This window comes from Malaclemys terrapin, chromosome 3 (genome assembly GCF_027887155.1).
Source record: "Malaclemys terrapin pileata isolate rMalTer1 chromosome 3, rMalTer1.hap1, whole genome shotgun sequence".
In the NCBI taxonomy this organism is placed as follows: domain Eukaryota; kingdom Metazoa; phylum Chordata; order Testudines; family Emydidae; genus Malaclemys; species Malaclemys terrapin.
In genome coordinates, this window is record NC_071507.1 from 98,273,240 (window position 1) to 98,286,776 (window position 13,537).

Here is a 13,537-nt window from a genome sequence, read left to right on the forward strand (position 1 = left end):
GTGACAAAGTGTCCTGTGGCACCTTCTAGACTAACAGACTTATTGGAGCATAAACCCACTTCCAGACTAAAAAGAAAATTACAGAACAAATGACATACTCTGTTAGCCCACCTCTCTCTAGAAGTAGTACAGAAATAGTGGTTAAAGTAATTAAATTCAGAGCATGTACAGTGTAGCTATAGAATTTTGATCTACTGTAGCTGTTGAATAATTGAACCTTAGGGGAAGGAGGAGAGGACACCAATGTAAGAAGAATGGTAGAAAAATATTTAACTCACTGCATACTTCATAAACAATTGTCTTATTTTAATAATTAAAAATTAACATTTCAAGAATCAAAACATGGCATCCAGGATTACTCCTTGGCACAATCTAAGCAGCAATTTTTAAAACACAACTTTGTTCCAACCACACACTGCAAATTTCTATCTATTTAACAAAACAAAACAAAAAATCTAGCTCCCCAGAGTTAAACCAAGTTTGGCATGGTGAGAACTGAAACTCATGCACAGAGTTTTAAAAAGTTTCAATAGTTGAACCTAGTCCCAGTTACTTATATTTGTCAAATATGATACAGACCAATATAAAACAGTAAGTTCATCAACCAAACTGAAAAGGCATTTTTCTAGACATGGGACACTTAAAATCTGTGTTAAATAATTGCAAATCGCAAAGCAACTCTTAAAATGGTGCTCAGTATTATGTTCTTGGGGATAATATATTCACAAAATGCCAACTGCTAAAGATGAAAAGAGACATATTATTGCTAACTATATTCCAAAATTGTGATAATGGTCATCCAAGAAACAGTTTCTCTCAGCATGAAAATTTTCCAGGGATAGAAAAAAGAAAAGCTAATCCACAAAATTTCTTAAGGCAAAAATCAAACAGGATGGTGAAGCCGGATATTATAACAACAACATCAACAACAACTGATAACACTGTTCAACTTACCAGATAAAATTTGCAGCAGGTACTGTACAAAGTGCAATGTATCTGTAAGGGTTTACCACTTGGGCACAACCCTGAAAAAATCTCACTTATCTCTGATGATTCAACAAGAAAATGGTTACTTTACAAGAAAAATCGAACTAAAATTTTATTCCACATTTTTCAAGCAATCCCACAAATTTCCCTTCTTAGTTTTGCAGCACACATTATTTTAAAATATACAGCGCAACAGAATAGCTGTTCTGAGTACAATGCACAGTGATTCAGATCTCTCATCTTCTTACTTATTTCCCTTTCCTTCCCTTCGCCTAGTAGCCCCCGCAACTCACCAGTATTCCCATTACATCCGTCCACAGTTTGGAGAACGCATCAGACATCATGCTGTCTGGCTGGGGTTCGGGGCAGGCTGCTTGATCCTCCTCCATGATTAGATGGATTCCCTGCCTCAGTGGAGTTTGATACTGGTTCCCAACAACTTTCTGTCAAAAGGGATGACTCTTCAACACACCACACATCAACAATAAACACTTCCCCAGTCCTTCTGAACAGCTTCACGATGCCTTCTCATCTGATCTCTGCTACCAGCCAAATCACTGCTTCCCAAAATAAATCTTCAAGGGCAAGGGGGGGAAAATCTTCTCCAGGTCAGATGCCAGATCCCGCTCAGTCATTAGAGCTTTCCCCTAGGGTCTGTCCTCTCTTAGCTGATGGATCCAGGAGCTGTACACAGCTGACATTCCTTCCAAAACTTTTCTGGTAGAGCTGCAGCAACAGGGTAGCAGAAGGTAAGTCTCCGCCACAGTTTCACCGCGGGGGCTCTCGTAAGCTTAAATGCAAAGGATTCATTGTAAAATCTTCCTTCTAACAAACAGACAAACATCCATCTAAAAGCGAGCCCCTTAGAGAGTCAGCTTGTCAGGCACCTCTAGCAGAATAGGTGCCTATGGTTTCTTTTCAGCGCTTAGATAACTTTCTAGTACCCCTTTCTTCCAAATGAGCTCTCCCAGCTTCACATGACTGCTCACTCCCCCAGCGAAAGCAAGCTTTTAGCAACAAAAGGTACTCTGATGGCAGGCTCTTTGCATGGAAATGAGCCACAGGCAAGAGAACAAATCGCCTGTTGAAAGAGCAGCCTCTGGCGTGCACAAGTTTCGAGTCACCAAAGCAATGCACTTAAAACATTCTCCGTCACATACAGGAAGGAACCTAAAGCAGTCTTCACACTAGCCCAGCCTTCACAGGACTTCGCGTCCCAGGGATCCCCACCTTTTCCAGGGACGGCAGCCTAACTCCGCCTTTATTGTTTCAGAAAAAACAAGCGCTGGAAACTTGGTCCGCCCTGAGGCTGAGCGCGAGGGTTGTTTTATTCGGTGCGGGTGTGTTGGTTGTGTGTGTCGGGTTTGCTATTGCGCTCTTCTCTCACGCAGGCACATACACAGCTTGGGAACCATTCGGCATCTGACTAGGCAAACTGATGACTTGAGAGGAACAGTGACTTTTATTTTAAAGTGTAAAAAACTTGTAAAAATTGCAACCTTTAGCTGACATAGGGACACTACCATGTGGATTATGTTATTGCTAAACATTTCCAGCAACAGATATTTTTAGTTAACTATTAGACCCCCACTATTTTTCTTTTTCAAAAGGGGCGATCTGTCATTGATTAGGTTTTATAAGGCGAGCTTCCCTGAGGGCCAGGTTATGGAAATATTTCCTTGCCTGATGTTTCTTATTTAGTTTTGTTTTTTCCCATAGGACGATGAACTGCAATAACCAACAATTACATATGGTGCTCCCTCTTTTGGGGAAGTGGTTGATTGTACATGCACTTAAATACATTTGTTTGTGAAAGTGTAGTCAATAAAATCATGACAAATTAATTTGACTTTGATAGTACTTCTAGAGAAATAGCTGTCTGTGTGATGGAAGACTCTACACAGGTTATGTGGGGGAGAATTTATAGTATTTTGCTCAGGGTAGAGCAAATCGCAACCCTACAATTCCAAACCCCACCCACAAATTTAGAAGAGCTGGATATTTCTGCTAAAATGATCAGCAGTAATATAGTTTAAATTTAATATGATTGGTCACCGTTAGCAGGGCCACCCAGAGGATTCAGGGGGCCTGGGACAAAGCAATTTCGGGGGGCTCTTACATAAAAAAAGTTGCAATACTATATTCTCTGTGGGGCCCCGGGGCCTAGGGCAAATTGCTCCACTTGCCCCCCACCTCTGGGCAGCCCTGACCCTTAGGCTTTAAAATTAATAACCACCACCTCAAAAAGCTATTGTTTCAAACTGCCATTAATCTAAAGCCCTGTGCGCAGGGGGTGAAATTGTAATCATATTTAGTAGCTGTAATGGCATTTTCAGCATTTTAAGCTCTAGTGTAGATGGGGCACAAGCATCTTCAGTACTATGTCAGCCTGGTTCCCAAGTAGAATGTTGTCCTCCCATTGGCTCAGAGATAGCACCAGAGCTTGGCTGCTGCTTATGCTTTTTTCCCTAGCTACCACCACGAAAATGTACCAGTCTTGTCAGTTTTCACAGTGGTTAGATGGAACCCTTTGGGCAGCCATGAAACTGACAAGAATTAGGTCAATTTCATGCTGCTGCTGCTGCTTGGGAAAACTAGGAGCAAAGATTGACCCTAGAATAATTCAGGGGAGAGCAGGACTCAAACTGACACTGGGAGAGGGATAAAATAGCAGAAGCATGACACATCCACGTACACAAGCAGAGAATGCTCCTTCTCCCTGCCACAAAGCCATTGGATTCCATTTATAACGTTTTTGAGGGGCAGGGACGTCAAATCTACTAAGCACAGGCTGGTTTCAGGAACAGATCCCTGGTAGAAATCCCACAACTCTCCCCTTTTCCCGGATGTGAGGGAAGAAGATATTGGCTTCTCTGGCCACTGTGGTCTCTTGACAATATTGGTCTTTTAACTAGTTAGTCCTTGAGCTATTAAATGCCTGAAAAAAATCCCAAGACCAAGGGTGGCAGACGAGTGAGTGCACAGCTGAGCAGGACAGAAAAAGGGAGAGAGAGATTCACAAAAAAGTAACAAAAGAGAAGCAAGCTACTAAAATAGAGAGAGACAATATTGATGATGAGGTGAAGTTTTTACTGGCACACATTTAGGATGTCCTAAATATCGCATACATGACTTTTCCCACTCATGAGCAATACAGCAAGGCCAAAACACATGGGGACAGATTTGAAAGGTAGAGGCGCCTAAAGATGCAGACAAGTGGGATTTCAATGGGAGCTAGGTGTGTAGGCCCTTTTGTAAATCTCACTAGATGTCCATCTGTGTGTTTAGGCACCTAAAGATATTTCATAGTCTGGCCCTTGAAGGTAAAATCTTTACATTTGATATTTTAAATTATATGTAAATATGGACCCTATATACCTGCACACACACACATCTAAAATATGTATGTGAAGTACTGAAAGGTTTTATTGGCACTTGTTTGAGAGGACTTGCACAGCACACAAGTAGTTCTGTTAGTCAGGAGTAATAAGGCCACCAGGGCCATCCAAAATGCATGTATGTTAAACCTTCATACCACAGTCATGCAACCTCAAGCATGCAAAAAATCATGTAGTCAGGCACCCAAACATTTCATGTAAAAATATAATGCATTTGGAATTTTTTTATACAGCTTTAAAAAAGACGTTTAGAGTACACTCATTTCGTTACTACCAAGAGGCCTAGAAAATTTTTTTTTTTTTAAAACAAGACTGAGCTTCTCAATTCATCACTTGACTCCAGGAGCTGGAGCTTTAGGCACATACCAAATATTGTGAGAGTTGGCAATGCCATCCAGTATAAGCTTGTCATTAATTTATGGTTTCATCTCAAGACATTCTTACTAAAAGATGCCATGTTCCAAGAGCTGCAATGATAAAGGCATGACAGACTGTCACTCCCCACTCTCAGAGAGCATCTTTCCCCCACACTCAGTCACCCCAGTGGTAATTCTCCTCATTGTCCTTGAGCAGTGAGACCCAGTGGAATTTTGCACCACTTTACAGGGATCAGTTGTATCAAGAGTAGGGAGTTCTAGGGCAAGCTGAAGCACAGATCTACAGCAGCGAGTCTAGCTGCCTACAATTTGGGTTCTTGATTACAGTTTTTCTGTCATATTGTATCTTGGGGTAATTGATTTCCAGTTATCTAACATGTAAATGCTAAATAGTTAACCAGCATTGGAACAAAAAGAAAACTGTAGTCTAGACCCCCACCCCCATCATCTGCATAATCAACCAATAGCTGCAAGATCCCAGAACTCAATTATCTCATCAGCTTCCTGTGTGCCTGCAACGCCCACTGATGTCAGTGGGAGTTGCGCACACACAACTGACAGGACTGTTCAACTTCAGGAGCACTGACTTTTCACAAATCAACAAGAATCCCCCACCACTCCCAATGCAGACCTGACTAGAAGTCAGCCTTGATAACATGCCAGGTGTAAGGAAAAAACTCACATGTATGCTCAAACACACATATATACACCTGGGTGCTCAGCAACCGCATATTCACAAACCCTTCTGTCATAAGGCTAAGGGTCAAATTCCTTTTGCACCAGAGAAGTATCTGTCCTCTCTCTGTGATCTCACACCCATTTACTCAATCGTAGTAACAGGCACAAAATTAAACATTCAAAGTTTAATTATATGCAAAAATATTTCAAAACAATGTTCTTTATTTTTTAAAATTTTAATTTAAACAATATTGAGTATACTTTTGGCTTCAGGATCATTTAGCAGTTTCTCCGTACTAACTGCTTTAGTTACAGGATCCTCATACTACCCGCCAGTGCAAAGTATACTCTGCTGAGCATCCTAAAATGCCTATATCTGAAGGCAGGATTGAATCCTAGATGCACAGAATGGATGGTGTAAATTAATGCAAGGCAGTATATTGGGACCAATTTGTGTCTCACTAATTTTCCACAGGCACAACTCCATTGATTTCAAAGGAGTAACTCCAGATTTATGCAGATACAAGTGGCAGGAGAGAGTCAGGCCCATTATGATAAGCTATTTTCACATCACACAATTATATATATATATATTTAAAGCATATGATTCAAAAGCACCATTCAACAATTAGATGATTCCATCAGGTCTTGCCCATTTATAAATCAGACCATCCAACAATACTGGTTTTCTTTCAAAATATATTTAATTCAGGCCACATACTCTGCTAAACTGATGCACTGCTGTAGAGATCAGAATTCACTAACTGTTTCAGAGGTTTAGCTGCCAGCTTCAACTATTGTTGCTAATTTTATGATTATCGCTAGAGCAGCAGACTAATGCCCTCAACACAAACCAAAAGGGGTTCGAGTTGTATAATTCAATTAGTGGAAAGCAGTTATGGAGATTGTTTTATTTTATTAAAGGCTGAAAGCTCCACATTAAACAATATCCATTATTTTCTCAGTTATCTGAATCCCCCCAGAGTAAAGAATAAAAACAAGTGACAGAGAAATGCCCCTGAAAATTACTCTAGTAATCTTTCAACAGTTATGATTAGTGCTATATAACGCCCATCAATTTAAAACACTGCCAAGGCTGGGGGTCTAAGGCTTTGGAGGAGAGGCAAAAATACGGTGACCCTCACTTTGTAGGACTCATCGTAGAAGGAAAAGAAATCTAAACATGGCTGTAATAGTCACTGTGAGCTTTTCTGGAAAGATACTTGTTGAGTCATAAGGAGAAAGGAAATGATCATATCCTCTTTTCCTGCACGCAGATGTATTCAGAAAATTGTTTCATGTCCTGTCCAGTCCCCCCACCCCACCCCACCATTAGGGCTGTAAAGTTTCTTTCAGTGCAGATACTGACTTGGTGATCTCCAGCATGAGGGGCGCAAGTCAGTCTTTTTGTTTTCTCACATCATTGAATTTCTTGTCCAGCATCACACTTTTCCAGTCTTATGGGACAACTAACCTTGTTTGTGTTTATTTCCTCTCTCACACAGCACCTGGATATTTAAGTTTGAACTTCCATTACACAGCATTTAAACAATTAAATTCAATAAAGAACAAATAATATTTTGCTCTTCTATTTCTCCTTTTTCAAAACAGTAATTAACTCTCAGAGCGCAGCTCTCTGTGGGTTAGCTAAGAATCCCAATTAACTTTACAGATGGGTAACTAAGGAAAAGTGAGTTGCCCAACCTTACTCGCAAGTGAGTGGCCACACTGTGAATAGCACTCAGGTCTCTCACTTCCCAATCCTGTGTCCCAAGGAGTAAGGTACACTCCCTCCCTTATTATTATGGTTGCTAGGTGGTGGCTTGGGTTACTGCAGAAGCCATTCACATTCTAATTCCTCTGTTCAACTTCTGAGTAGGTCACAAGTGAAAATGAGCTTTGATGATCTCATCCCAATTCTGATCATAAAACTGCCCAATGGTTTGGAACAATTCAGCACAACTGGCTATCCTTATATTTCAGAGAGGCCCAGCGCTGGAGCAAATGGTACTGCAATAGCAGGTGGGGGAATGTAGGAGGAGATGCTTGAGGCAAGTTTGCACAATGGTTGCCCACACTATGCCTGAAACAAGCCTGTGGTACACACCCTTCTTTTGCATGACCGAGTCACACATTTTTAAACAAACATCACCACTCCTCTAAAAAATGTTTATTGCACCTCCCTTTAGAGAATAAAAAACTGCTTCTTCCTAAAAATTCTAGGCTCTTCTCAGGATTAAAATTTGTATTAAATAAATCTTTGCACAAGTGTCATTGAAAATCAGATACTTTATTACACCAAAAATGATCTAATTCCCACCCGTTACAAGAGAAACATCTCTGAGCTGCCTGTGACAAAATAGCTGGATAAAGTCCGCTGGTAAAAGTGTCACTCTGCTCTTCTAATGGGTGAACTTGTAAGTAATGTCAACTTATTTTAAATGGATGGGTTGAACAATTTCTCTTAAAAAAAAATAGAGCACTTCCTGTGTCCTTAAGGGATACATAATCCTCTCCTGAACAACATACAAAGCAATTCAGTACAGCTCAGAGCCTGACAAGATAAAATGCAATGAATGATCTTCAATTGTCTATCGAAACAATGAATACGTTGTCATTCTAAAGGTACACGGATAGACGCTGCTGACAACTTGACTTTTAGTCAAAAATGGATTCAGGGAAGATTCATGGACCTGCACCTCCAGACCCTGTGCTCCACAAGGGATTTGCGGAATGCTGCAGTGGCAGCACCAGTGGGATCAGGTGAATCCACAGAAAATGAATCTAGACATTAGTATGGTTCAAAAACAGATGTCTGGTGTTAGAATTAGGGGAACAAATTAAAATTCAGTGTACGCAAACCAGTAACCTTTCCAGTACATAACAAACTGATAGCTCAGTGTCTGGCTGCAGACCAGACTTTTGCCTACAGTAACTTTCTCCACCAATGGGACCTTTTTTCCATTGTCACTTCCTGCTAGGGTAATTCTCTGCCAATTGCTTTGCCAACTGGGTAAGTTGAAGAAGTGAGGAAAGAGTTCCAAACACCCAGGCTACCAGTCCCTCAGAGAACAGAAGCCCGTTCCTCCCACTCTCACCTTTAAAAAAAGGCTGTATACTGTCTTAGGCCAACTATCCCTTTAATAGCTTTCTGGCTGCCTGGTCAGACCAAACCAGGAGCATCTTTAGCTGTTTCAGGATATGCCCCTGGCCAGCTGACCCCAGCACCACCTAGCAGGCTTGGACAAGTAAATTAAGATGGAATTTATGGAGGATAGCAGCAGCTATGCCACAGGAGACCAGAGTGTATTGTAACTGCATTCCCAACCCCAAGCATTCAAAAATCAGTCAGGCACCAAAAAATCATGGAATTGGTTTAACTATGAGATTTTTAAAATAATATGTGTTGGATTCTCTCTGTTTGGCTTCTGAGCCTTTAGGATGCATTTGGGACTCATTTTCAAGCTTTTCTTTGGAACAATAACTTTTTTTTTTTTTTTTTTTTTTTTAAATGAAAGATGAGATTCTCACATCACTACTGGCCTCCAGGAGTTGTGGCTTTAAGTAAAACATCAAAACTTGTGATAAGATCATGAGCATTTGCAACACACTGACAAATATCATGAAGATCCATCTCTGGCTATAATAAAAATATTGGGCCCGACTCTCCATTGCCTTGGATCCTGTGTAGTCATTTCCACTTGTGTTATAAATTGGTGTAAAATGCTACCAAATCCTAATCTTCCACTCGTAATGGTGGTAGTATTAGCACTTTAAAACCCACTTTACACTCTCTGGCAACACAACGTGAAAGGCAGTGGAGAACCAAGTCCAATATGTAACGTTTATTTTTAACTATACCCTACTTATACCATCAAAGAGCTACCAGAAATGTATCCTCTTTAAAAATTTAAGTGGGCAACCCAGACAGAGTCTTGCCCTCTCCACACTCAAACCTGGAACACTGAAGAAAGGGCTATTTTGGTAGCCTAAATCTAGTGAGGCTGTAGCAGACACACATCATTTCTGTAACATATTTGAAGTAGAGAATTGGAGGGGGGGAGTAATTTAGAAGAGCAGCTGCTTTGAGTTAGGGCAACTCAGCTGAAAGGTAAAGGTGCCTGTCAAACTGTAATTAAAGTGACGAGAAGCCTTCTCTCATAAACTGCAACTTTTAAACACCAGCCAATCCACTTTCAAGATCTGAGAGAGAAACAGACAGACAAAGTGACAACAGGCATAAGCAGACACTCAGAATGTGTCTCCCAGCTATTCTCTCAATTCATATTTTGGGAAGTCTGTGAACTGAAGGATTATTGTGATCACAGTGGTGTGAGTGGGAGGGATTTATTCTACACAACCTGACCAACTGCATCAATGATGATACAGCAGCCCTTGAGGACAGTGAGCTAGCTAAGTTGGGCTCAATTCTCTTAAGTTTTGCAAGGAAATCATTGTGCCTGAACATTAGGTGTATTGTGCTGCTGTCTCTGTCTCTCCCTGAGGAAACAATGCAAAAGTTGTAATAATCAGGCAAGTCCGTTTGAAGATGGTCATACAGGTTTCTGCATAGTTGTCTGTGCGTTCTGTAGCAAACATATGGTTATTGAAAAGTAATTTGATCCTGTGATTTTTAAATATTATTAGTACACACAGTGTTTAGTGACGGTTTGACATAAGTGGGGAGAAGTGATTTATGAGGATGAAATAAAGGAAATAAGTAAGTATTGCTTGACTAAATGAAAAGTAGGGGGTTTGGAAAGGATGCAATAATCATCTACCAGTAAGGTGAACACCAAGTGGGAAATAAAATATAATAATAATAATAAATACTTTGCTCATATACAGCATTTTTCAGCAGATCTCAAAGCACTCTACAAAGCAGAATTGTTTAGGATAGTTCAAGGAGGTACAACTCAGAACACAGCAATAAAATATATGGTCTCAAAGCTTTGGATATTGAAATTAAAACATTATTGTGTATGCAAAAGCTATTTTTGGTCATTTTTAATGGTTTCAAAAATCTGTTATAATCTGTCCCTCACCCAGGATCTGTGAAGCTAGACTAATGATAATTAAGGAAAGGAATATAGAAAACACTACCAATGACTGATCATACCATGGATCCTGGTTGCAAGCCGGATTTCCACCTGAAGCTATGAGAAGGAAGAAAAACCAGTATTTAAAGGATCTAGAATAGCCTCTGTTCAAAGGTGGCATATAAAGGCACATGATGGTGTGATGTTCTGTAAATGTTTTATTGGCTCTCATTTAGGTGACCTATATTACTCATGAGTGGCAAAGCCTGGATTTGTTACATAGCAAGTCTAAACTCATGGAAAATAAAATCTTTATTGTGCATTATATACAGTATTTATATGTTATGTTTGTGCATACAAAGAACAGTGAAGCTTTCATTAAGATATCTCAACTAGGCTATGTCCTACCTTAATTAACCTCTTAAAAGCACCCTCCAAATTTTGTTCCATGACACTTCCTAGGTAATAATTTTACTTAAAGATATAGGCCTCCTCTATTAGGAAACTACCTTTGCTGGTTCCTTGGGTAGTTACTTGAAACAGCTTTCAATATATCAAAAGTAATTTAAGCTGATACTTTCATTTGTCTGTACTTGCCCAGCTGTTTTTTCATGTTTGCCTGTAACTAGAAGGGAATGCAATCAAGGATTTCAAGGAGACCTAACCGTCCAATGCTCCCTACTGCATACACTATTATTTAATAATGTCAAATGTATCTGGCAGTTTGGAAAAAGTGGTATTTAAAATATTTTAGTGTCTGTTTCCAAAGACAATTATAATGGGCTATAAGGGGGCATTATTTTAATAACTGGAGCTAATTTGTTTTGAGTGGATGCATGAGAGAGCGCTAACACAAAGAATCCAAATAGGATTTTCATGTTTGACTGTTCTGTGTCATGTGTTAGAGGCAGACTGCAAACCTCTTACTTACAGTGATGAATAGATATTCACACAAGCAGTAGTCCATTGGTGTCAATGGGACTGTTCACAGTGCCTAAAGTTAAACACATGCGTGAGTCTTTGCAGAATCAGGGTCTGTAAGTATAGAATATAATGAGTTGTAAAGAACCCAAGGGAGTTTAAATGCATTACATACCTGTGCCTCTATTTACAGAATTAGAATATTTTATGCAGATCTTTTTTAATACCGTGATTCTGCTAGATACAAGCCAGCATCAGCTCTGGTTTTTATAATGACAATATTTGTACAAGACATTTGAGCCCCTGTGGTAGTGTGTAATTGATATGATTGTGGATGACGGTTGCCTGAGGGGCAGCCTGATGCACAAGGAAGCCAAGAATCTCTCACTCAATACGCTTCGTAAGGGGAAGATCCCAGAAAATGCAGCTGCAAAGGGGAAAGGGTTTGCTGTTAGTTCACTTATACCTCAATTAAAATATATTAAATATTTATTTGGGGCTCTCTCACCCCTTTCAGTTTGATCCCCAATCCATCTGGGGGGAAGTACAACCTCTCCTCTCACAACAAATATCTTTGCATGGGCTGCTCATAAAAATCTCCTGATAAATCACAGATTTAGTGTAATTTAAATCTTGGAAGCACATTTCATTTCTCATTTAAATCATTCAAACCAGAACATGCACAGCACATGCTGCATAGCAGGAGACAATCTTTAGGAGAAATTCACAAGGGTTCAATGTACTATGTTGAAACCTATTTAAAAAAAGGATTTTCCTTACTCTTTCCCTGAGTTACACATACACCCGTGTTAGTGGGTGTGCATGTAGCTATGCCAAGGTTTGCAAAAATGATTAGTCAGGGCGGGTGCATCAGTGTTTGAGCACTCAATCTGGGGGCCTGATTTTCAAAAAATGCTTAGCACCTGCACTCTATCAGTATGTCTACACAGCAAAAAACAAAAACAAAAAACCCACGTCAGCAAGTCTCAGAGCCCAGGTTACCCGACTCAGGCTCATAGGGCTTGTGTTGTGGGGCTAAAAACAACAGCATAGATGTTCACGCTTGGGTTGGAGCCCGGCCTCTGACACCCAGTGAGGGGGGATGGATCTTGGAACCCAGGCTCCAGCATGAGCCCGAATATCTACATTTAAAGCTCCAAGTGCCCGAGTCAGCTCACCTGGGCTCCAAGACTCACTGCCACAGGATGGTGTGTAGGTTTTCTGTCCCCCCCGTGTAAACATATCCGAGAAGTCGGACACCAAGATGCCTCTAGTTGGGAATCCAAAATTTGAGACACTCAAAATCACTATTTTGGGGGCAAACACACACACAAACACACTTCTTGCATTAATTTATTGGTCTGTGTTTATGTAACACACACACACACATACACACAGAGTCATATGTATAAATAAACCCACAGTCATATGTACGTATGTATAAATAAACTCACATACATAAATTAATGCATGAAAGAGTAGCCTACAACAGATTGCCAAGAAGTCAAAAAAATTAAAAAGTAGCAAACTATGTCCACTCAAGCCAGTTACAAAGTTATCACTCATTTTTTCATGCAGTGGTAAGCAAGTTAAAAAAATGTTTCTGAAGAGGCAATACAAGTGATCCAAGATTCCTTTGCCCACTCTTTCCTAGGCAGGATACATGGAGAACATTATGTTAAGGCCTTGTCAATTAGATGCAACATTAAAATAACATCCCATCTGCTCTGCAAATGTCAAAGAGACTGTGGCACCTGTTAGGGGAAAACAAGAGCAAGAGTTTTGCCACAGGTTTGAATATTTCTACAAAACAAAGCATCACTTGTATCAGTGCTTCCCACAGCAGAAGCCCTTTGGAAAATTTTGGAATATTTCTACAATGGGGTTATGTCAGGGATTAAAAAATACTTCAAATACCCTCTCCAGTGACTGCTGCCATATTAAAGATCTGGGTCTACACGGCAAAAATCAGTGAGTTTTGCCACTGACTTCAAGAATGCTGGATCTGGCCCCAAATAAGAAACTTCCCAGCACCAGATAAAATTTATGTTAAATACAGATCTGTAAAGAGCACTGAAATTGGCCAGTCAAACTTCAAGTACCTCACTTCACTGCTTAGCACTCTGTGGGCTGAAAC

At 40.2% G+C, this 13,537-nt stretch overlaps 1 protein-coding gene across 3 annotated transcripts in view; it reads right to left on the reverse strand.

The window, feature by feature from the left end:
• SASH1 (SAM and SH3 domain containing 1) overlaps positions 1-13,537 on the reverse strand; it is a 248,113-nt gene that overhangs the window by 169,502 nt on the left and 65,074 nt on the right. Inside the window, exon 1 of one of the 3 annotated variants that reach the window (XM_054021816.1) lies at positions 1,281-2,172. The exons of the other annotated variants lie outside the window; for them this stretch is intronic. Within the exon in view, the coding sequence (XP_053877791.1) occupies positions 1,281-1,376 (96 nt within the window). The 5' untranslated portion in view covers positions 1,377-2,172. Of the gene's footprint in view, positions 1-1,280; positions 2,173-13,537 lie in introns of those variants that run through there. 3 annotated transcript variants of the gene reach the window in all.